General features: G+C 43.2%; 1 protein-coding gene across 2 annotated transcripts in view; it reads left to right on the forward strand.

Annotated features, from left to right (window-relative positions):
* Window positions 1-25,730, forward strand: part of LOC130123352 (partitioning defective 3 homolog) — a 315,854-nt gene that overhangs the window by 168,634 nt on the left and 121,490 nt on the right. For both annotated transcript variants that reach the window (XM_056292485.1, XM_056292486.1), the window contains exons 12-15: window positions 3,659-3,694; window positions 10,069-10,122; window positions 16,897-17,085; window positions 18,948-19,118. In XM_056292485.1, the coding sequence (XP_056148460.1) occupies window positions 3,659-3,694; window positions 10,069-10,122; window positions 16,897-17,085; window positions 18,948-19,118 (450 nt within the window). The remainder of the gene's footprint in view (window positions 1-3,658; window positions 3,695-10,068; window positions 10,123-16,896; window positions 17,086-18,947; window positions 19,119-25,730) is intronic.

Below are 25,730 nucleotides of genomic sequence, written 5' to 3' on the forward strand. Positions count from 1 at the left end.
TCTCTCTTTTTCCATCGCTTGCCTTCTCTCAGACTGGCTTTATCTCCCTAATGCTCTCCCTCCTCCTCATTTCATTCCCCCTTTTCTTCCTCCCTCTACTTAGATAACTGTCTGTCATCTGGTCTCTCTCTCTCACTTTGTTTTTCTTCTGTTCCCTCTCCGCCTGTGTCTAGCTCTAAGCTCATTGGCTCGATTGATGGATGTAAGGATGAACAGATGTGGCGCAGGTAGTTGGTAGAGAAAGGGAAAACACACTTGGCTTGAATATCAATCAGTCGTACAACATAGACACACTCTTTGTACACGACAATACACACACACAAACATGCTCACATATATTTATGCACTGATGTGGCTGCGGCATGTTTTGTGTCATTACTCAAACTGGGCTGATGCCTCTCAAAGTCTAAAATTTGTGCTAATTCAATCAGTGTCCTTGTAACAACTGTTTACCCTTTCAAGGTCATGTTTTTATGTAGACATCAGACGTTACACTCAATTTTCCTTAAAGAAAATCACATCTGATGTACTGCACATCTGTAGTTAGCCTTAAATGTTCTGCTAATGGACGTCCAGGTGGCGTGGCAGTCTATTCCATTGCCTACCAACACGGGGATCGCCGGTTCGAATCCCTGTGTTACCTCCGGCGTCCCTACAGACACACTTGGCTGTGTCTTCAGGCGGGAAGCCGGATGTGGGTATGTGTCCTGGTCGCTGCTCTAGCGCCTCCTCTGGTCGGTCGGGGCATCTGTTCAGGGGGGAGGGGGAACTGGGGGGAATAGCGTGATCCTCCGACACGCTACGTACCCCAGGTGAAACTCCTCACTGTCAGGTGAAAAGAAGTAGCTGGCAACTCCACATGTATTGGAGGAGGCGTGTGGTAGTCTGCAGCCCTCCCCGGATCAGCAGAGGTGGTGGAGCAGAGACCGGGACGGCTCGGAAGAGTGGTATAATTGGCCGAATACAATTGGGTAGAAGATGGGTTGAAAAAAATCCAAAAAAAGTTTTGCTAAAACATCTAAAATGGCAAGTACATAACCAGGACCTGAAGGACCTCATATTTCTCTATGCAGGTGGAAAGATGTAGAATTGTGTTATTTTGGCCTTAAGAAAAACTTGATGTTGACTTCAGAGTAAAAGTCTGTACCCTCACTATCCTTCTAAGCCAACTAGCTAGCTTTAACACCCACCTTACTGAGTGATGCTGTAAGTGATAGCACCAAACAGGCTACAGACCCTACCTCCCTCGTCATAGAAACAGTCTCTTCTAAGCCCCCCAGCAGTCGTGGGGACCATTTACGAAACACTCAGCCATTCGGTGGTGTGTGGAGTCAATCAGACGGTTGATTGGTGACAATTATCACAGTTGGGCATGCGGATGTGGCTATTGGCCAGCTGTCATTGAAAGCTCGGTTCGATGAGAGAAATGGCCTTCCTAGTCAATACTCATCTTTAGATTGCAGCAAGGCTTTCATTTGGGCTGACTGTGCTTCGCTGGTAGTTTAATGTGAGGATTTATTTGATCTGTCAGTATCATCTGTAAAGGGTTATGTGAGAGGTGGCGATGGCGCTCAAGGGAGAACAGGTCTGGCGTACAGGGTGAAAATGAGCAGTATCTGTCTTAATCCACATTTTGGATTAAGGACAACACATTTTGGCTAAGGGAGATTTGGTGCATATCAGGGGATGGGGTGTGATGAAGTGGCATGTCATTAAAACAATATGCCACATTATAACACAATGGAAATGATAGCTGGTTGTAAAAGGTCTATCAAAATCAGTTTGCAGTTTATTTTAATGGATAAAACTAAAATGACACAAGCCTACCAAACAGTGATGTGCTTTTCTATCTCAGGGCCAGTTCCCTTTTGTTGGTTAGTCCTTGCGTTTCTACACTGTACTAGAGCCCTGTGCGGGACTGTTTTCTTAATCCTGCTCCCACTGCATTTCCAATGCAATTCACAAACCATGCCCCCCCCCCGCCGCCGCCGCCGCCGCCTACCATTTTGATTGAACTACTTCTTTTTTTTTTTGGCATTTTCTGTCTTGATTTGATATCGATAGTCAAGAGAGAGACAGGAAAGGCAGGGGAGAGAGAGGGGATGACATGCAGCAAAGGGCCTGGGCCGGATTAGAACCCAGGCCGCTGCGGTAAGGATTCAGCCTTATGTGGTACGTGCTCTACCAGGTGAGCCGCCGGGGCGCCCCGACTGAACTGCGTTTTTAACAGTTGGTAGAGCCAGCGAACCAAATTTATCTACATGAAAAGCTTGCAAGTTCTCAAGTTTGTTACATACATATATGAGGAATCTGTTTAGTTGTGTGTGTGTGTGTGTGTGTGTGTGTGTCTGCAGCTAATCTTGCATACTACTAGATCTATCAGCCTAATAATTTTTGTGCACAGTTATGACTGTATGATGAAGAACCTCCCGTGGTTGCGGTGATCAAAAACCTTTGTTCTCACTACTGCCGTTCCCTCGCTTCATTCACTCTCTAGCTAGCTCGATCAACGCTGCTCTTTCGCTGCCCGATCTGAGTCCAACCATGCACATGCATGACTCGCATCTACAGTTGACTCGGATCAGGCAGCAAAATTACCAAAAGTTATTAAAAGAATTTTGATAACCCAAAAAATGTTAAAGTTATAAAGGAGCAACTTCCTCTCGGTAGCAGTCAAAACAGGAAGTGTTGCATATTCTTGTCGCTGTCCGATCTGAGTCAACTGTAGATGTGAATCATGCATGTGCGAGCGTGAACGGTTTACCCAGTTTTATTATATTATGAAACTAAAGACAGGGTAAGGATTAGACTAAAATGGTCACATACCAAAACTTTTATTTTTGGAAAGCGCAGATAGGAGGCTGCACAACCACAGACTGACAGGCAAAATGCATTTATCAGGTAGATTTTTTAGCTTGAGCGCTGCATGTTAAAAACTTTTTTTTCCCATAATTCCCATTCAATCATCTTGGGCGCCATGCAAAAGTCTTATAATGGCAGGAAAACACTGTTTTTTCTGTCCTTGTGTGCGTGTATCTGTCTGCTGCTAATCTCGCACACTACTGGGCCTGTCAGCCTAATAATGTTTGTGCACAGTTATGACTGTATGATGAAGGACCCCTCGTGGTTGTGGTGGTTCAAACCCTTTGAAAAGCCTGTTTTTTATCGCAATTGAGTGCTATCTCCCCAGCTGGTTTTTTTTTTCATCTAAGTCTGAGCACTGAAGAAGGGGAGATACATCTGGCGGGGTTCTGCGCTCTACTGAGTGCACTCTAGTTAATCCCTGTGTTGCAGGTCTCACAAAATAGTTGGATTAATCGTCCGTTGGAGCTGTGTTACACTGTGATATGATATGTGGTTTCCCCACGCACTTGCAGTGAGGTTGTCACTGACTCACATTTGATGTTCTGATGCTGAGTACCTTTTAACCAGCCTACACAGTAAATATTTGCCTGCGGAGGCCTGGCATTTTTACTTATCACTCATCTTTGACTACATACCTTTGTAGTCAAACTGCATGTCAACCTCCCAATTCCAGTCATCCGTCACTACCACCCCCAACCATTCCCTCATGCTCTCTGATATACAATATGATTGTCAATGTGTTTGTAATTCTGCTTGATTACTTTTGGTTCTTTTGTCCCCCTGCCTCCTCTAGAATGCTGAGCCCCAGACGCAGTGCCTCAGAGATTTGGTAAGACCCCTGCATCGTACCCCCCGCTATTGAGTCCACAACTAACTATGCTTTTGCTTGCCGCAGCTAGCCAGCCTACATGTCCCCGCACATGTCTCATTGATTTAATCCTGGCTAAAAACTCAATTTTCTTGGATTGTTGTTGTTGAAAACACATATGCATTTGTGTCGGGGGGGGGGACAAGTATGCATGCATTCAATGTTGAAATGTCAGTTTGCTAGGAAACCGCTTTGCAAAAAAGTCAGTACGTAGAGAACTTGCAGAAAAAAAACTAACTGTATCCTGTATACAGGGTTACACCAGGCCACACGGTTACATTGTTATGCTCCATCAATTTGAATGAAGTCTCACTGTTGCATTATTTCATAAATTAGATATTTAATCCTCTCAGCACTATCCAGTAGCATTATGAAAGGCATGGGAGTCTTTTTTTTTTCATCGTGGCTGCTTTGGATAAGATTGCCTGTGTGCCTTGTCTCGCTACAGTCTGTGATGTAACTCAAAAATGTTGTTTAATGTTTGCGTTCCTTCAGAAAGAAAACGGACAGAAGGTAACCTTTGTATATTTCTCTGTGCCGAACATGTACAGAAGTCTCGACAGCTACAATACAACACGTCGTCTGCAGCAGAGGGGTCCTTATGCATGGCTGCACACTGTATGACCCGATATATCAAAGCCATAAATACCACACGTTCAAAAGTATGCTGAAAGCAAATAACCATTATTAGTCTTAGGGTTGTACAGTGCAGTGGCAGCCGAAGTAGTTTCAGTGTGAGAATTTATCTTCTAAACCACCAAGTAAATAATTGCCTCTCAGCAAGAGGGACCTCCAACTGTTGAGGCGATGTCTCACAAGCCTTTACAACTTAGTTCTCACACGCCTAAAAGGTTTTCCTCCGCAGGGGCTGTTAAAAGCTCATCTGTCTTTACTGCAGATATTAAAAGGCTATTCCCATTTTCATAACTCCCCGTTTACATACATTACTTACCTCATAATGTAACAACTGCAGACTCTAGTTAAACATAAGGCTTTTTTTTTTAAACTTCATATCACATCTAGCCAACTGTGGGTAATTGGTTGCGTTATGCGTGGCATGTTCAAAGTGTAATTGGCCGGTTAATTTGATTGGCGGCCATACCTGCCAGCTGTGTGAATGGTCCCAGTCAGTGCAGGAGGCAGTAGCAGAACAATTACTGCCATCACAGCTGGTGCATATCACACAGGTGCACATGCATACACCCCCACACACAAATGCACCAGCACAAGCACACACACTGCATATGTAATAGATAATAGTCTGCACAAACTATTGTGCACATAAACGCACACACTCACATAAACACACTTACACAACCAGATGTACATGCTTTCATGAGTAGAATCACTTGGACTTATCTTGCACATTGGGCACAGACTCAATCCCATACATAGCTGCACCCATAAATGTGAATTGCAAGCACTCAGTTGGACTGAACCACAAACATACACTCATCCTAAAGCACTGTGGCTTCACACACACACATACACACACAGTGATGGCAGTGAGGTTTCTCACTGCAGAGAGAGGTAGACAGGATTGGTCCCCATCGTAACTCTCTTTTCAGTAAGAGTAACAACAACAAGCTAATTGGTTTTAGGTCAGTGTTTTTGATTAGTAAAAGTGAGGGTGGTCTTTTTCATTGTTATTTAGCTTCTTCTGTATGTTTGGCTTCACTGGGAATCAGTGTGACCGCTGTGGCAAGAGCCAGAAACCCTGACGAAACTCATCTCTCTTGCAGTCTTATTTTCTCTCTCTCTTTCAATCTCTAACAACCTTTCAACCCCCCATCCCCCTCCCAGCCCCCCATCCCACTTTCCCATCCCCAGACCTCTCAACGAATTTCTTTTTTCCTCTCCCTTTCCTGGCATATCAACCGCTATAATGGGTTGGATACACTGCTGATGTTATCTGTTAGCAGGCGCCTCATTCAATACAACTCAACAATGACAAAAACAAAAACACCATCAACAGCAGCTCTGCATAGGCTTGGCATTGAAGAGATCTTACCTTAAAACTGGGCATCTTTTATTGCACGGGCTCCTGTTATTGTCTGGTTGACAGGCTTATAGGAGATAGACGGTTGAATGGATAAATGGTTCAATGGGAGGGAAAGATTGAGAGGTAAAAGACGTTTCAGAATTCCTTTATTTGTAAAATGCATCGAATACACAAGAAGTATTATTGGCTTTGGTGTGGAGACATTGACAACACGTGTGGTAACACAGTATGTAGACACATTTTACCAAAACGACAAGGACAGATACAGTGTTAAGGGATGGCAAAGAAATATAAGATTGGACTCTAGACAACACTTATCCCTGTATATTTCGCCATTAGGCTTTTTATACATTATGAATTCTGTATTTATGCAGTCAGCGTTTCGTTTCATTTTGTACCTTAAGCCAGCATGACTGTAGAGTTATTGTTTTGTTTCAAGATGAAGTGTAGGAAGAAATATAAAGTGGATGGATGGATAGATTCATTCATTCTTTCGTCTATTCACTGGTTGGGAGACATCGAAGTGAATGTGTTGTGCTTAGCAAGCTTTAATGAAGGCAGACATTAATCTCAGCTTTATTATTGCCCTGATTTTATCAACTTAATTGCTTTGTTGCTGCTATTTTAAAGCACTTGAAGGGGGGGGGGAACTGTGTAAATAGCTTTCTGTCACACAAGTTTGCTGACAGAAAAGCTGGGATTTAGACTGGCTGGTATGGCATGCTTGGGCACAGCACCATGGCATGACTTGACCTGAGAAAGACAGAATGATAAAGAGAGAGAAGGGAGTGTTGTCAAGGTGACATGGCTGACAAAACATAACAATAGAAATGTCTTGTCACCCAGAAATCACCCAGTTTTTGCTCTCAGCAGCTGTTTGGATTTTGGAGTTCCTGCTGCAGCTTGGTTTATACTAGGATGACACACATCAGGCTTGAGGACCAAATCTGGCAATCCAGAATGTTCATTTCTTACATCTGCCCATAGACGATATAAAATAATGGACGTAGACACCGTGACGTCACCCACTGCTCTGTGGATTACTGTTTTGAAGCCTCAAGAAGGGCTGGGCAAGATGGCGGCCAGTGCACATGTTCTGTTTTGAGCTCCAAGAACGTTTTGAGTACCAGTTGATTTAACTAAAAATAGAAACTACGAGATGTCAACCTAAATGGCTGGCGTTTGTGAGAAAAGTGCGATAAAGGCACCGGTCTTATACAGAGTTATTATTTTTGGAAGAAATACTACTTTGATAACCGCAACCAAGTTTAGCTAACCAGCCTGCTACAAGTTAACTTGCCCTTCGAACGTCAAACATTCCAAAACAAGATTAGGATAGGAGGTGGAACCTTTTGATGGATTCTGAAGGTGAAAGCATGCTCCCTTTGTCTCACCTTTACTTGAAACCCCCATGTCGAGTCCTAATCCCCAAAAAAGCTGTTCAAGCAACCAAAAGGGGGAAGTGTCCAGTGCGGATATATTGAAAGCAATCCAGGAATTGACGAGCAGATTTACTTACCTCGAACAAAAAAATAAATAAAAACACAGTGGACGTCGTGGCCATTAAGGAAAATGTTGAAGGGAAAGATCACCCGATGAAGATGACCAATGAGAAGGTGCACGCTGTGAGTCGGCGGCTCTCTGAACAAGAGATGAAGATTGAAGAAGCAGAATGCTACGATCGGCACTGGAATCTGAAGCTATTCAACCTCCCTGAAGCTGCCAGTGAAACCGCAGAGGATGCAAGGAAGCAAGTCTTTGGTCAAATTGCTCCAGATGAGAAAAATAAGCTTAATTTTCTCATTGATACTGTACACCAGATGGGACGCCCCAGGGAAGCTGGGAGCTCACGTCCAGTGAGAATACAGTTCACCTTGCGCACCTTTAGGCAGAACATTTGGAAAGCTTCAATGAGCACCATAGCAATGAAGGAGAAGCTTCGACTTGTGGAGAATTTGACACACTGGGTGAGACAGTGTCGGAAAAAGCATTGGCTACTTGTTGACAAAGCGCACAAGGTACATGGTGCGGTCCTGATGTGGTCATCGATGGAAGAAGAGTTGCCGCAGATACAGTCAAGACACGGTGTAAGTATCACTTGACTCTGTGGTCCTACCTGACGTTCTGTGTTCTTTAAGGATGGACTAATGACAACAAGTTGGTCTAAGAGACTAGCTAAGACTAGGTTATATTAGACAAGCTAAGATGTTGAACTATTGATCAATACGCAGTCCATTTGCTGTTAATAAGGTTATGTTTTGGTATTGGTACTCAAAACTTTAAGAGGTTCTACTTCTGTATATTCCTTGAGGAATCTACATAATAAGTCTATTCTGTTTCAAGGATTCATTTTGTTTTAGTTCGCCAGACACTGCTCCTTTTTTTTTTGATGACCGAGTTTAAGTTTAACTCATTTAAGATGGTTTTCTTAGTGTTAGGAGATTTCAGCGCAGTCTTAAAAGGAAAGCAATATTACTCTTTTTCAGGAAAACTGATGCAAACTTCTTTTTTTTTTTACAAGAAACTCATTCTTTTGATGTAGACAGTAAATTTTGGAAAGGTCAATGGGGGGGGGGTCAAGCATATTTTTCTCATGCCTCATCACGCTGAAGGTGTCACTCTTTTAAAAAAAAATTACAGGAGATATTTTAGAAAATTTCAATTCTAAGATGGCAGGTGGATTATGGCTGTTGTAAAACTAGATAATTCTTTTCATAATCTGTAATGGATGTGGTCAAAATGGAGCAGCCCTGGCAAATCAAATATGTTCACTCAGGTTTATTCAAAGATAAAGGATTTACATGATAAATATAAAGATGCATATTTGATTATATGAGGGGACTTAAATGATGCTCCAAATGATTTGATAGAATGCCGGAAAGAATCTCTCAAAACACAATTTAAAGCCACAGTTTATCTGAGTGAGAAGTTGTTAGTAACAGATGTAGGGCGTTTTTTTTAACCCGAGCTGTAAAGCGTTTACTTGGTGTACTGCTAGGAGTTTCAAAGCAGACCGGCCACCAGCCACCGCTGCATTCAAACTGACATCACTTCCTTACAAAGGTGAACCAGAGCGACCACCTCCCCGAACAAACCCACAGGGCCACCGTGTGTTTCAAATGGGCACTGCAAGAAGTTCCGGCAATATGCTGGCAAGCCCTCAATGAGGCTCAAACAGCGGGTCATATTCAACAGTTGTACATCTGCGCAGTTGCTTCGTGACACTCAACTCATTCAGATGGTTTATTTTGGTCCTTCTGATGCATGGCACACCAAGCAAAGTGAAATCAGTGTTGCAAACAGTGTAAGACTATGACTGGACTAGGCAGTTATGTAGGTGGGTTTGAAAGAGAGGATGCATACATAGCGAAAGTCTTCTTCTCGAAAGTTCGCCCAGAACCTTGCCGTCTGACTGTACCTGGCTCCACCGTACAAAGTCGCATTCCAAATTTATTGTACACTAAGACAAGACCAACTCGAAATGGTTGCTTCACATGAATATTATTAGTATATCTAAGATAGTCGCTGGAAAAAAAAGAAGAAAATTACATGGCTAGATTGTCAACCGGACAACACCCAAAAACAAGTTAATGGCTATTTAAATGCACACAGTGACATGGACTTACATTGCGACCAGGGCCTGACCCACCTGTCACTCAAAGTGGCCACACCCTTAATTATGCATAACATTAAGCCTTAGTATAGTTTAAATGGATGAGTTTTATAAAAAGCCCCCCCCTATAGTTGTCATTAATGAGTAAATTAGCTATAGAGACCAAAAACTGTTTTTTGTTTTTTTTTTGTACCAGGCTGTAAACATGTTTATTTCTGCTGTAAAGTTGGGCATTTTAACATGGGGTCTATGGGGACTGACTCGCTTTTGGAGCCAGCCTCAAGTGGCCATTTGAGAAACTGCAGTTTTTGGCACTTCCCGTTGGCTTCATTTTTCAGTCCCGGAGGTTTGCCGCTTGCATCTGCCAAGAGTGATTAATATATTGAGTTTCTTTTTTTTAATGCGTTTTGAATACATTTGAAAAGTAATGATAATAAATTTTGCTTTCCAGCATATTGGCAAACTCCTTGCTGACGTACCGCTTCTGAAATCAAAATCTTCTTCAAGTGACAGCTTTTAAAATTATTGATATTGTGTTTTGGTTTGTAACCTGTCATTCATAGCCTGCCCTGCCAGAAATGTTGGGTAATATTTATTATACGTCACCCGTGTTCCTGATCACAAACCTGCATTGAGCAGTGCTGGGGGCTACAGTCAGTAATATGTCTGTATATTCAGAAAGCTTGTATCTAACTTTTTGACTTTGACTGCTCCCTTTAGCCTCCAGTCATAAGACAACCTGTGAGAGCTGAGAAACCCCATTGGCTGATTGAGGTAATTGCTGCATGATACCATCAGCTTCTGCCACTGTGTAGGGACAGAGCTTCAAACGCTAGCTGGACGCTTTGGGAAGCTGCAGAAATTGAGCAAGACCTTGTTAAACAGCTCATTGCACCTCCAGTGGTCTGTGGGAACACTTTATTGCACTCATCCTCCCTCTTGCTATCTCTCCTTATTTCTATCTCTCTTTTAATACCTCACCGTCTCTCACTCTCTCTGATGCTTTAGCTCTCTATCATCCTCACTTTGTTATACCCCCACCCCTGTCTCTCTGTGTCACCCAACGGCATATTTGATTTGCACTTTAAGACATGAATCCACTTTTCTGCACCTGTCTCTTACAATGGAGCGCTGATCAAAGTCATCTGTCTCTAGTTACCCACCCGGATACTTCCATAATGGGGCCATTACTTGAACATTCACCTCCATTGTTTATGCCATTAGTCACACTGGTTTACAGAAATGTACTGCAGCTCTATATTGAAAAGCAATCAGCAGTGGCAGTAATGCTGTAGCAACATTGTGCCAAGATACTATGTATCTATCAAACATGCACATTTCCTTTCTTCTCTCGGTGCAAACCTGTTGGGATATAGCACTCTATTGCTGGCAAGGCAATAACAAATGAAATGACTTTGTCTGCTTGCATGATACAGCATCTGCATATAGCTTTATGTAATATTGCAAACACATGACTGCTGTATTAGCATTAGTAATGTTTTAGTATTCCCCTGTTTTATAGCACATTCAGTGCATGACGTGTCATAGCTGTTTTAGCCTCATGACATAAGTTGACATGGTTATTGTATCAGACAACAGTACCATTATGTTGGCGTCACACTGCATTATACTGTCAGTATGTTATGTACCAAAACTATTGAGGTAGCCGACATACGGTCTGTGTAGAAGTGGCCTGTCTAAAAAAGTTTGCTGTGTATCTTCGCATGATAATACCTAATGATTAATCATGTTGCTTTAAAGGATATTATAATAAGCTCTGGATAAAGATTAAAACATTAGTCAGCTCACAAAATAGCGTAGCATTTTTACTATAAATAACAGGAACATTACTCAAGTAACATCATTAGCGTAACAAAGCTTGATAGCTTAGTCATGGTGATTAATGACTTGGTGCTAGAAGTGTAAAGCTCAAGTTGCAGTGCATTCCTATGCCAGCCTGCTGTTGAAACATACAAGTCAATCAGATGCAGGCTGTTCCAGCAGCAACCACGCTGTCTGGCATACCTAAACATTTTCAAGCTTGCACCAATTCCAAAGACCAACATCACCAAGCACCACACACACACACACACACACACACACACACACACACAGACTATATAAAGGCTGTACACGTATGCACAGACTCGACTCAGCGCCCATGGCAAACTTAAAACATATTTATACACAACACCCAAAATGCAAACAGAGACATTGTACATATTCACACAAACTATGGCCCTGGTTACACTTTTCTTTCCAATGCAACTTTCACGATCGGATGCACCAGATAGGAGCACAACTGTGTCTGCGTATAACTATCCACACCTGACTTCAATGTGACTTGCCTGTTCAGACAGTGATCGGTTTTAATGGTCCAGCGTAATACAGTCTGTAAAAGGTGCACTTTCTTTATATTTCATTTGTTTTCTAATGGTGATGGGGCCCACACGAGACATGTATTGTTGAGGAGAAAACGGTGGAGACGAGTGATTAATGTAGCCATTGTGCTGCTCAGTGCTGGAATGAACAAGTGCAGCTGGTCTCAGCTGTACTCCAGTGAGTTTCCCTCCATTTTGATCCCACTTCCTTTGCTCTGCTTCCCCGGGAAATGACCTTACATATGGCAGGAAGATGGCATGAGACTTAAGTTTAATAAATTGTCCAGATTGTGCCAAGTGTCCACACCTCACTGAGATCAGATCTCAATGTGAACCAGGCCACCTCAGCATGTAGTCTGGCTCATTGGCTTACAGTATGAGCTAGATCCAATCTTGGAGCATGCAAACTTGACGGTTGAAGGGTCTTGGCATGATTGCATAAAAAAAGTTGCGTCAAAAAGATGGGTGTAACACATGCACATCCACTCACGAGCATACACAAACATGTCCACTAACACAAATGTACACACAGACTACACACAATTACTAGACCACACCATATTTGTATGCCCGGATACACAGACATACACTCACACTTGCTGATTGACTCGGAGCAGTTGTTGCGGTAATTACCCAAGGTTTATAGTGGGCTCTGCCACTCATGATAGAGTCCCATAGACTTGACTGGCCTTGCCTGGTAAGGGTAAAGTGCACACATACCCCCATGTGTGCACCATATGTTTGGGTTATAGTTGAAAACGTAATGGGTGTATTTATGCAATTGTGTGTGAGTGTGATCATAGGCACAGTGTATGCGCAGGCGCACAGACCTGCCAGCTCTCCCCATCTCACACACACACACACACACACACACACACACACACACACACACGCACCTGTAATGCTCAATGCTGTGCCAGTCAATCCCAAAGGTTATTTGATATTCATAGTCTATCAGCATGGAGCTACAGCCAGGCACCAGAGAGAGACGGAGAAGAGGCAGAGAGGCTGGTTGAGAGTAAAAGAGACGAGAAAAAGGAGATAAACAGAAGGAGGAAAAGAGAGAGATATTCTTTATAAATGGATCTGCTGAATGATATGTCAGATAACTTTGTTGACTGATTGTATGATTTTAACTGTCATATTGTCAGGATTGGATTTTTTTATTTGACTTTGGTGTGTCGACTTTGTTTTGGCATTGAATGCCAATGTATTCCGATAAAACACAAGCGAATTGATGCACAGAGATGCTGAAGGAAAGGGCAAGGGAGTGAGATGTGGGTAGGATGAGTGAGAGAGGTAACTAAACAGGGAGAGGGTGTTGAGAGAAAAAAAAGAGAGTAACGAAAGTGAGGGGGGGGTTCTGATGTCCTTCTATTCAGTCATTCAGAGTGAGAGAGAGAGAGCGAGAGAGAGAGAGACATAAGACAGCACTACAGAAGGCAGCCAACAATGCTCTCCATGCCTGGGTTCCCTTGACCAATTACACCCTTCACTACTTCTCCTCACCTCTCTGCGTATCCACCCCTCCTTCCCTCTCTCTCTCTCTCTCTCTCTCTCTCTCTCTCTCTCTCTCTCTCTCTCTCTCTCTCTCTCTCTCTCTCTCTCTCTCTGTCTCTCTCTCTGTCTCTCTCTCTCTCCTTCTCCTTTCTCCAACCCCCCCCCCCCACCTTCTTAATTTCCTTGCAGTGACTTTTTCAGTTACCATCAAATCGACAGGTTCGTTCAGGCCAAGTTTAGCATGCCCGCCGATCGGCTAATCGTGACACCTGCTGCTGTGGAGAGATATCGAGGTGTGTGCACGTGTGCGTACAAGCAGGTGTACGTGCAATGATGGAGAGAGAGAGGTGCCTGTTTGATTTCTCGCCACTTTTAAAGGTTGACTCATTCTGTGGAATACAAAGATCATAGAGCTCAGAGAGAGAGAGAGAGATGGGGGAAGCAAGATGGCAAGAGAGGCAGAGGGTGGCAGGTAGAGGCAAAAAGAGAAAAGAGTTTATATATACGTATATATATATATATATATATGTATGTATATGTATAAATGAATGATAGAGGAGAGAGGGGGAACTATACATAAAGATGTGAGACAGGAGGTTGAAAGAGAGGGGGCAGCTTGCTTTTGTGTTCTGCATCGATTCATCCTTTTTTCTTTCTGTCTGTCTTTGCCGCTTTCCCGTAACCCGTTCTCTCGCTTGCTCTGTCTGTCGCGCACGCGTGCTCTCATTCTCTTTCAATGCTTCACGCTTTTTCACCTTCGTTCCGTCTGTCTTGTATTTCCTCCTTCTTCCTCTCCTCGTCCCTTGTTTACATCTTCACCTTCATTCTGTTCTTTTTTCTCTCTTTTTTTCTCTCCCCCAAATCCCCCATCTCTGTAGTCTTCTATTCCCTGGTCTATTTTCTCTTCACCCTCTCCCTCTCTCGCTCGCTCTGTCTCTCGCTCTCTATACTTCTTTGTTCATCCTGCGCTTTTTTCCTTCTTGCTCTGTATGCTCCCTGTTCCCCCCTTCTCATTTACTCTGTCTCCCTTTGTTTTCTCGGTTGAGCTCTCTCTCTCTCTCTGTTTCTCTGTCTGTCTCTCCCCCTCTTCGTGCACCCAGAGCTATTCCATCTCTCTCTCAGCAAATAAAAAGAGCTAATGACATGCTGACACTGAGCCCGGTGATGATTGAATTCATTAGGCGTGCACAATAATTGCCGGGCGAACGGGAGCGCGCACTCACCCGTCTATTCAGAAGACAGCTGTCAAATAACAAGCAGGACAGAATAGCTTTTCTTTGTCATTGTGAGTTGGGGAGAGAGGGAGTTAACGAGAGAATGAAAAATGGAGAGAGAGAGAGAGAGAGAGAGAGAGAGAGAGAGAGGGCGAGCGAGCAGCACCTGTTGTGGATGGGGAATCAGAGAGAGCAGTCTGCATGTAAATCGTTCCTGTGTGCTCTCACAGGGTCGCTCTAAAGTTTTTCTGTGGGTTGTGACGCCCTTGGCGTAGCAAACTAGTTAGCTCACAGACCATGTGTGTCCGCCAACTCATGTTGTTACAACAGTGCTAGAGAGGAGCAAGAAACATCTTGGCCATTTTATGAAACGGGAAGGTTGCTGTTGCAGAGCCCAACACCCACTAAGGCAAGTGTAGTGCTAGTTAAAGTGCAAATTACCGACTTTATCTAATGTCAGCTTTTATCTTCACTTGTTTTACACTGATGTTGACCTACATATTTGTTTGTTTTATTCATGTTATTAGATTCCTATAAAAACTTCCTCGACAATAAGAGTGTGATTCTGATTAATAAAATAATCTGTCAAAAATCAAGATAAAAGGTTTTTGGTATTATCTCCCCCCCCCCCTTTTTTTTTCTGCCCTAATTGTACTTGGCCAATTACACTGTTTTCAGAGCCATCCCGGTCGCTGCTCCACCCTCTTTGCTGATCCAGGGAGGGCTGCAGACTACCACATGTCTCCCTCGATACATGTGGAGTCGCCAGCCACTTCTTTTCACCTGACAGTGAGGAGTTTCACCAGGGGTATGTAGCATGTGGGAGGATCACGCTACCCCCCCCCCCCCAGTTTCCCCTCCCCCTGAACAGGCACCCCAACTGACCAGAGGAGGTGCTAGTGCAGCGACCAGGACACATACCCACATCTAGCTTCCCACCCGCAGACACGGCCAATTATGTCTGTAGGGACGCCTGACCAAGCCAGAGGTAACATGGGGATTCGAACCGGCAATCCCCATGTCGGTAGGCAACAGAATAAACTGCCACGCCACCCGGACGCCCAAAGATAAAAGATTATTATTCACGGCTGTGACACCATTTAGGGCTGAGCAGGATGTTTTTGAACTTACTCCCATATAAAGACCGTTCTTCTAGTCGGTATAGGATTAGTGTTGCATTTTTCATGTGATGGACAGACTTTATTGTACAGTTGACATTAGTTGAACATTCATTGTGATAACTGAAATTTGTTTCATGCACCACTTCTGATTCTGATTGGTCGAGCTCACTTTACACGTGACACGAGTGCTAATTTACTTCTTGTGCGAAGAGATGACGTCAGTCTCGATGCCAACGTTACTTCTGAAAGGTGGAGTTGACTAAAAGGTTTGATTGTGTTACATTACTTCTTTTGACAAAACTAACATCAGGCTTGACTTTCCTGTAATTTGTGGATCTGACAACAGGCTCTTGAGTTGCATTGAGAGTCCAAAAATGCTACCAATTTGGCATGTGCAAGCCAAACAGAAATGACTGGCTAGACACAAGCAAGAAAGAAATAAGCTATGCATGTCAGCCTTAAACTTTGTCACCCAACTTTACTTGTTGGTATCTGCTAATGCTGATTTATCTGCCCTTCTTAATCATCATCACAGAGAGCTGAAGCAAACATCACATCCTGCATAAAAAAAAAACCTCAAATAGACTTGACTTTACATAATTCTGTGTTCTAATTTGAGATGCCAACATTTTTCTAAAAATGTTCAAAAACACCTACACTACACGGTTCAGGGGTTGATGAGGGCAGAGTTTTGTGGATTTGAATTTCAAAGATGACTCACTGTCTTGTCTGCTTGCACCAAGTCCTCGGATCAAATATGCATTGGAATTTTGTTAGTGAGGATTAAACTGATATGCTGGATGTGACCAAAGAAATAGCCATAATTTTACTTCCCTACTCTGTCCTGCAACAGTTTACATTACAGGATTAATGTTAGGTTTGCATTACTTCTCAGCTTATCCGCTTCTTCTGCATTTACCTAATGTGGCTTGTAAAAGAAGAGCTTAATGATTATTTGAATTTGGTTGAGCTGAAGAAACAAGGTCAAGGGAATGACCCTGCAGAATGATGCCGTGATCCTGAAAGCGATGCTGCCTGTATGTGCCTGAGGTTGAATAACGTTTGTTTCAGAAATAATATTGTCACATTTCTAAATTTGTTATGAAAAGTTAATTTTTAACATGAGTCTTACCTATGTGGACACTTGGTTGTATAGATTTTGATGTTTTCTGTGTGATTTCTGGATGTGGATATAGAGACTAGTTTTTAATGCGTATACTTGAACTTTCTGTCTTGTTGTGAGACAACCTAGTACTTAATTGAATCAGTTTCTCTTACTCTCTCCATCTCTCTGCCTGTCTCTGTCTCTCTCTCTGTCTCTCTCACGCTCAGAAGTCAGAGGAGGATGAGTTGGTGCTAACCCCAGATGGAACTAGGGAGTTCCTAACGTTCGAGATCCCCCTCAGCGACTCGGGCTCAGCTGGCCTTGGGGTCAGCGTCAAAGGCAACCGCTCCAAGGAAAACCACGCTGACCTTGGCATCTTTGTTAAGTCCATCATCAACGGAGGGGCTGCCTGCAAGGTAAGGCTTGCAGGGGAAAGCTTTCGACAGGAATAAAGAGTGTCTTGCATTAAGAGAAACTCCTCAAAAATATTAAACTGCTTTGTGAGCCAAATTTGATTCTTGTTCAATGATTTCTGCTGACAAAAGAAAGTTGATATGCTTTGTGTCTATATTTATTGGTTTGAATCACCACCAACATCGTTAGCTGTTGGCTAGCTTCTAGCTACCTTTTTGGGAGGCCGTTGAAAGTTCTGTGTTAATCATTGCCAATGGACCACATTTGTAGATGCAGTACAGGAATTTATTGTCAGTATGAACCTTCCAGCTACGCAATGTATTACGGGGAGAACAACATGACGGCACTCTACATGACTTTGGCTGCATCCGAAATCGCATACTAGCATACTAGTTAGTCCACCAACATAGCATTGGAGTGTTTTTAGTTTGGTGGAAACCATAGTCATGGTCCGGATGTCATTCTACACCCAGAAAAATTTCGTAGCATGCAAGCCCTGGACACAACACTGGCTTGAATATCCCGCAATGCACGCAGATACTTCACGTCAACGACCAACAATTGCGAAGCGCAATTCAAAACCCTGCTAGCAGAATCGTTTAAATTAAATTATTACTTTTCACAACGCCAAGCAGAAAGGGCTTATTAGTAGTAGTAGTAGTAGTAATTATTTTTACATTTTAAAAAAAGATGTGGGTCACCACACACGAGTAGATGTTTGTGTGCAGCATATCATCATTAACCTGCAAAGAGCTGAAAGGAAGTGGTGCGGCTCTATCATGAAGTATTATGTCCAGACGACCGTTGTACTTTTTATTCACATATTAATAATACACTGAAAGGTAGTAAACATATGTGGTATGTAGTGAGTGGTTTCGGATGCAACCTTTGACTTTCATGCTTTTGGCCCATTGTATTTTTGCTTTTAGCCTAGTATGCAGTAAGACGAAGCTGTTGTAGCCTAAAGTTTGTGGTCCAAGACCAGAATTCCCAGATTGCTTTGTTGAATCTGGCGGGAAAAGCCAATGAGTAATACACCCTCCCTCCTCTAAAATGACACCTAATTTGACATTAAGACACCAATTTTCATCAGTGAAACAACCAAAGCACTAATCATACATGGCAGATCCTAGATGTACACACGTGGAAATGTAATATTGTCTCTAGTAGGGTGTTGCTAAAGTAAGTGAAACCCTGCCCTGGTTGAAGTCAGAAATGTTTCATCCATGATAAAAATCTGCAAACAGAAAGTGCCTGTTAGTAACTTTAGCTGCTGTCTGCAGTACTGCAGCAGTCTATTCCCACAGTCTTAACTTGATTGCTTTTCACACAAACCAGCCTGTGTTGATGGCATGATAATGGACCTAAAAGCATATTTAGGTGTTTAGATTACATCATGTTTGACAGTGCTTGAAATATGTGCACACAACACAAGGCTACCCTAATTAAGTAAAGCTCAGTGTTTAGCGGGCATTTTGAGTGCTTTTTACTTATCACATAACATATGCAGCCCAGTCGGCGCTTTTTCCCAAAGCGCCTTACTGGAACATGAGTTAGTATATTTTCAGTATGGGTGACGTTAGTGGGGATCTTATTCCTTACCCAAATATTTCTAGTGCTATGCTCTGTTCACTGAAATCTAAAGGCCCACAGGGCTGATTGTCGCAGAACATTTTAAGATGCCAGAGATGGTAAAATATTTGGAGTACAAACCCTATAATGAGCTGGTACATGAATGATGTAGCATCATTACAGATTGACATTAATAATATCAACATTAAACTAAGCAGTATGTAGCATGTGCATACAGACATAAATGTGCTTCTGTTTCATCTTCTCCTTGTCATCTCCTGTGTGCTGGCAGGATGGCCGCTTGCGGGTGAATGACCAACTAATCGCTGTCAATGGGGAGTCGCTACTGGGCAAGACTAACCAGGACGCAATGGAAACGCTGCGCAAGTCCATGTCTACAGAGGGCAACAAGCGGGGGATGATCCAGCTCATTGTGGCCAGACGAGTGGACAAACAGAACGAGGTACGTGAAAAAAAGATTGCATTCTTGGGCGTCTGGGTAGCGTAGTGGTCTATTCCTTTCGTACCTACACAGGGCTTGCCAGTTCGAATCCCCGTGTTAGCTCCGGCTTGGTCGGGCGTCCCTACAGAGACAATTGGCCGTGTCTGTGGGTGGGAAGCCGGATGTGGGTATGTATCCTGGTCGCTGCACTAGCGCCTCCTCTGGTTGGTCGGGGAGCCTATTAAGGGGGAGGGGAAACTGGGGGAATAGTGTGATCTTCCCACGTGCTATGTCCCCCTACCGAAACTCCTCACTGTCAGGTGAAAAGAAGCGGCTAGCCACGTGTATCGAAGGAAGCATGTGGTAGCCTGCAGGTGGAGCAGCAACCATGGCAGCTTGGAAGAATGGGGTAATTGGCCAAGTACAATTGGGAAGAAGAAAAATAGATTGCACTCTGTAAAGCAACAGGTTTCTGGTTTTAAAAGTCCAAAATTTAGAATCCAAAATTGGTACATCTTTTATAATCAGTCAGTACAAAGAATTTCTCAATGTTTGTTTTTAGGTAAAGATGAAGCGTGAGGCATATCAGATGAAATCAGATGAAAATTTGAATGATCCATTTTAGGAAATGGGGTCTTTGCGGCAACAGCATGCAGATCAACAAAGAAAAGTAGAACCGAATTGTTACATGCCGAGTCAATTTTAAAAACCAAGAATTTGACCTGATGCGTCACTCATCATGACACTTCGATATGACACAAGATTTGAAAAAGTTACATCAATACATCCATACATTAGGTGTGCGATGTCTATTGGAAAATTACTTTTCTATTCCTGTTAAAAAATAGTGTAATTGCAACATAATATTAAAACAGTCTCAAATTTGCAGTAGCAAGGAAGGGGGCAATCCAACCAAATGTGCGCTACTACAACACTAAACAATGACAGAGTTGAACAGTTTGTTGCATTAATGTTTAATGCAAATAGTAAATACAAATGCTGTTTTGGATCAGCTTTTGTGCACCACCAGCGACTATCAATATGGGTTGTGAGAGATGTGAAAATAAGCTTGTGGGTTTTCCATACGCAGGGGGGCTTAAACTATGGCTGTGAAAATAAATAGCTTTGAATTAGCAATTAGCATTGTCAGAAAAAAGGGGGAGAATTGTGCAGGAGGTGAAAATATGCAAATATGTGTTGCAGCTATTCAGTTTACCAGGTTTAAGGTTTATCTGTCCTCGTATAATGATAGATGTTATTTTGACTGATTCATTCCTTCATTAATTCATTCCCCTTGGTGCAGCATCAGCAGTAATGTGGACGTTGTACCAGACCGTTGTGGTGAAGAGGGAGCTGAGCCGGAAGGCAAAGCTCTCAATTTACCAGTCAATCTTCGTTCCAGCCCTCACCTATGGTCATGAACTTTGGGTAGTGACCGAAAGGGTGAGATTGGGGATAAAAGCGGCTGAAATGAGTTTCCTCCATAGGGTATCTGGGCTCAGCCTTAGAGATAGGGTGAGGAGCTCGGACACACGGAGGGAGCTCGGAGTAGAGCCGCTGCGCCTTTGCATCGAAAGGAGCCAGTTAAGGTTGTTGGGGCATCTAATTAGGATGCCCCCTGGGCGCGTTCCTTTGGAGGTTTTCCGGGCACATCCAACTGGGAGGAGACCCCAGGGTAGACCCAGAACTCGCTGGAGGGACTACATGTCCAGTCTGGCCTGGAAATGCCTTGGGATCCCCCAGGAGGAGCTCGAGGGTGTTGCTGGGGAGAGGGACATCTGGAGTGCCCTATAGAACTTGCTGCCACCACGACCCGACCCCGGAGAAGCGGCTGAAGATGAGATGAGATGAGACATTCCTTCATTGGCCCAGAGAAGGATGGAGCATATGTGATATTTTTTAGCCAAATCCTGCTGGGTTCTCAGTGCTTATCATAGTTCCAACTGGGAGCTACCCATTACAGGCACGCAATTGTATTGTTAGCCACTGAGCAACTCCAGTGAAACAATTTGGATGTCTTGTTCAAGAGAACCTCTGTGGCCATTTTTGAGAGAGGGGAGTATTTTGGTATCTCTCAATCTGAGACGTGAATTGGAAACTTCCTGGCCACAAGGCTGCTTACCAGCCAGTATGCAATGACTGCCCAGAGCCCGGGTTCATAGTTGGGTTATGTTTTTAGATGAAACTGAATAAACCAAGTTCAGCTTTACAGTTACAGTGCAAAGTAGCATATCTGTGACGCATTTAAGAATGAAGCAATGGAGAAGCCATATGGAGAAGCCAGAATAGAGGTCATGTTACCTTCTTCTTCTTTTTTTTTCAAATAGTCTTCACATAAGGGATTTTTAAAAACAGTTTTATATATAGTAAAGCTCGTGTTAGGTGTCTGGAATTTGTGGTTTTTGAGACTTCATTAAGGATCAAAGAGCTTTTAATGAAATTCTCGGTCGCTTGTTTTTTCTGCAGAAAAGGATCGCCCATGAAGTTGCATTATTACAAAGATAAAAGACAAAGGCTTTTCAGGCTTCTTCAAAAAGATCATCTCGTCAGTAAATATCCTGCACCACAGCACGTAACCGCCCTATGAGAAACCCTCTTCTAAGAGTCGTTGAGCTGTTTTAATAAAACATTTGATATATAAGTAGCTAATCAGGTCACTGCAGTTGCAACAGCTCACTTTCATCTGAATTTCATCACAATTCTTCAGTGTCATGTTTTTACATTCTCTGTCCTCCCCGGGCTGTCACTTGCTAGGAGACTGCAGTAGTTTGCATGACTTGTCGTGTGTGTGTGTGTGTGTGTGTGTGTGTGTGTGTGTGTGTGTGTGTGTGTGTGTGTGTGTGTGTGTGTGTGTGTGTGTGTGTGTGTGTGTGTTTGTTCATTCGTTCGTTCGTTCTGCCCTGCTCTCCTTGCCAACCTGGTGTGTCAGAGCTTTGATTTTCCCCCTGGCATAAACAGGTAATTGAAAGCAGAGTCCAAGTCTGTGTGTGTGTGCACGTTAGTGCTTGTGTGTGTATAGAGCTGTGCTTGTGTATCTATCTGTATTTGAGTGCATGCATGTGTGTGTATATATATATATATATATATATGTGTGTGTGTGTGTGTGTGGTGATGTGCTTGTTTTATGTTCATACATCTATGCACAGCACTGCATATGCACGTGTGCATTCACTCTTAAGGAATCTACTATATGCTAGGTGTGTGTGTGTGTGTGTGTGTGCGAGCTTGCAGGTATTTGTTCTGGAGCTATCAAAGGAGTTAGATACTAGACCATGCACAGCAGTTGAATGAATTTGCAGCAAAAGGGAGCTTCTTCAATCTTTGTATCACATGCAAAGCTCCAGGCACTGCCTCAGGCTGTTAAGGTGCCCGAGTGTTCATAAAGGATTCTGTTGGAGGGACTTGCAGTGGTAGAAAACACTATCTCATGCGACTTTATTCACCAAGATATGGCTTAGTTTATTTGGAAATACCGCAATAGATGGTATCATACCATACCATATCCATTCAACTGTCAATCAAAATGGGGTATTGGCCAGTTGGGCACAAAACAAGATTTAATGGTATGCACATGGGGTAAAAAAAGAGGGTCATGCTTTAATCGAAGTGTTGCTTATGAAGGCTTTATGAAGCATGTACAAAGCTTTATAATTATAACAATGGCTTCATAAAGTATTCATTAGCAAATGTCAAACTTCATTAAGGGAGGTACAACACCTTCTCGTGCTACACGAAAGTTTATTTTGAAAATCTCCATACTGTGTATTTCCTGTTTGGATCACTCACACAACTATCCTAACAACCACCAGTCGATATTAAGCAGTATCTAATTAATAGAGTGGAACATGGGGTTGTTTTTGTTTGATGTGCAGTAAAATAATTCAATATTTACATCCCTCCATCATGCCTACCTTGACGACCTATCTAGAATTAATTTCAGATTAACCTATTTGGCATCGGATGAATCACATTATCCACCACCCCCTAGTGGTCCCCCAGCCGATATTTTTTTTTCTTTATGCGTAGACGCAGAACCCAGACTCTTTGTGTAACAGACTTTCTCATCACCATTCACTGCCCAATGGGATTGAGACCTTCCTGGAGCTTAATTATTAGCATGAATATGCAATGAGGTGTGGTGCGATTTGTCGATGTTCCCCGGTTTGATGGCAAATCCCGCTGGCTATTACCGAGGCAGTTCACTCAGGGCCCTTGGCCAGGCACTTTATTAACTTGCTCATTTAAAGTCAAGACCAACTTAATGCTGGCCAACAGTCACAGCACCATATGCACCCCCCCTAGAAATCACTCTCTTGCTATGTAGATTGTTGGATTCGTTTTATCTTAGATGCAGTTTTAAGCTGTTTAATTTGTGGAGTAAATTGCTTGTCTTTTGTTTCTCCCAGTACTGAATGCATTCCAGTTCTCCCTCATGAAATAGAGATTTGCGACTCTGCTGGCACCAATTTTGGCTTTGTTCAAAACGTTAGCTCTTCTTACTCCTTTGTCATCCAGGGGAGATTGGCTGAATTGCAATGCACTTTTATCAGCACCTCCCTGCCTCTTCTATAAGTGCAGCTGAATAATTCTGTGTACAAGCACAGCTTTCTACCACTGGCCTCCGCAGGTCCACCAAAACAATTCGAGTATGTTGCTCAAGGGCAGCTGTGTGGTAGTTGAAGGGTTGCATTACTTTAGTTTGCTACAGGTACATGCTTTTAAAGCCACTTTCTCAATCTGTTTTCACTGAACTGGTCTTGAAGATTCAAAGTGGTGTCCCCCCAGTTCCCAACCAATTCTTGAACCCTTTGTGCTGACAGCTGCCCTCACCTGTTGAAAAAGAAACACAGATTTGACCCTGTCCCACACTGCTTTCCTGATGATCACATAGGAGTCGTTTCTTTCACAAGAGGATTGTGGGAGTTTAAGTGAATATTGCAGCTTAGGCTTGAATACTACCTCATTAATTAAAATTCCATCCATCCGTCCATTATCCAAACCACTTGTCCTACTCAGGATCGAGGGGATGCTAGAGCCTATCACAGCAGTCAATGGGCGGCAGGCGGAGAAGCACCATGGACAGGCCACTAGTCCATCACAGGGTCCACACACACACACCTAGGGACAATTTAGTACATCCAATTCAGCTGACCTACATGTCTTTGGACTGTGGGAGGAAACCGGAGCACCCGGAGGAAACCCGCACAGACACGGGCAGAACATGCAAACTCCACACAGAGGACAACCCGGGACGACCCCCAAGGTTGGACTACCCCGGGGCTTGAACTTGCTGTGAGGCGACTGCGCTAACCACTGGATCACCTTGCCGCCCTACCTCGTAAAGTAAAATTCTCAGACTAAAGCATTTTACATGGTTGAATTGATTCGATATTTCTCAATATAGAACAGTTTTTGATTTTCAGAACGTTTCTCTTATGCACAATGAACTGTCGTGATGTTTGATAGCATAGTGTGTAAGCTAAGAGGAGTGATACAGCTTAGCCATGACTAGCATGAATATACCTCTTGATGACCACAGTGGGGGAAAAGGTCACTGTTTAAATGTCCTCTTTGAAAACTGCCTATTTACCGAGGCGAGGGATCCATTTGGTGGGGGTTATCAAAGCCACATAACGGTTAAGTGGACTTATCGGCTCCGAGATCTAGTGGTGAAATCGAATACCAGCCTGGTTAGTTACAGTTATTGATTAGGCTTAATCGGTACAAGTATTGACTCAAGTATGATAGCGTTATCACCCACTATCCAGTGCTGGTGATTATGGTAATCGTTGTGGCAAGTGCTATCGTCGAAGCCAGCAATGAATTTATAAACCCTAGCAAATCAATACAGTCAAAGACCCAAATCAAAAATAATGAAGGAATAGACGCACACACACACACACACACACACACACACACACACACACACACACACACACACACACACACACACACACACACACACAGTCATGTTTCCCTATCCTTGTGTGGACCCCTCATTGACTACATTCATTTCCTAGCCCTTAACCCTAACCTTACCAATGCAAACTACATGCCTAACCCTAACCCTTACCCTAACCTTAACCTAACTCTAATTATAACCGTGACCCTAAAACCAACTCCTAACCCTAAAATAGACCCTTTTCCTTGTGTGGACCTCTGAAAGGTACGTGCTGTCAGGTTTTCCTATCCTTGTGTGGACATTTGGTCCGCACAAGGATAGCTAAACGTGTACACACACACGCACACACACACACATTCTCTCTTCTTTGGGTTGTGTGTTTATAGGTGACAAGTCCAGCAAATGGCCTATTTGTCCAATAAATGAGAATGTGTCATTCTGGTTCCTGAGGGAAATGTCAAGACACTAGCTGGCCAACCTTCTCCTATGGGGGGGAACACTAGCTGCTTGTGGCTTGGCAGACTATTGGAAATCCATGCTCATTCATCCTAGCTATCACACTTCTAGTATTAGCAGGGGTAGTTGCTCCCTGTCGTGCTTATTAGTTAGCATTGGTATGGCTAGCTGCTCTGTACACCATTTATTAATGTATATCCGGTGTTAGCACCCCCCACCCCCATCTCATTTACATTTGCATATCGATTGAATAATGTTTTTGCTGGTTGGACGGT

The sequence above is a fragment of the Lampris incognitus genome, chromosome 14 (genome assembly GCF_029633865.1).
Source record: "Lampris incognitus isolate fLamInc1 chromosome 14, fLamInc1.hap2, whole genome shotgun sequence".
NCBI classification, from domain to species: domain Eukaryota; kingdom Metazoa; phylum Chordata; class Actinopteri; order Lampriformes; family Lampridae; genus Lampris; species Lampris incognitus.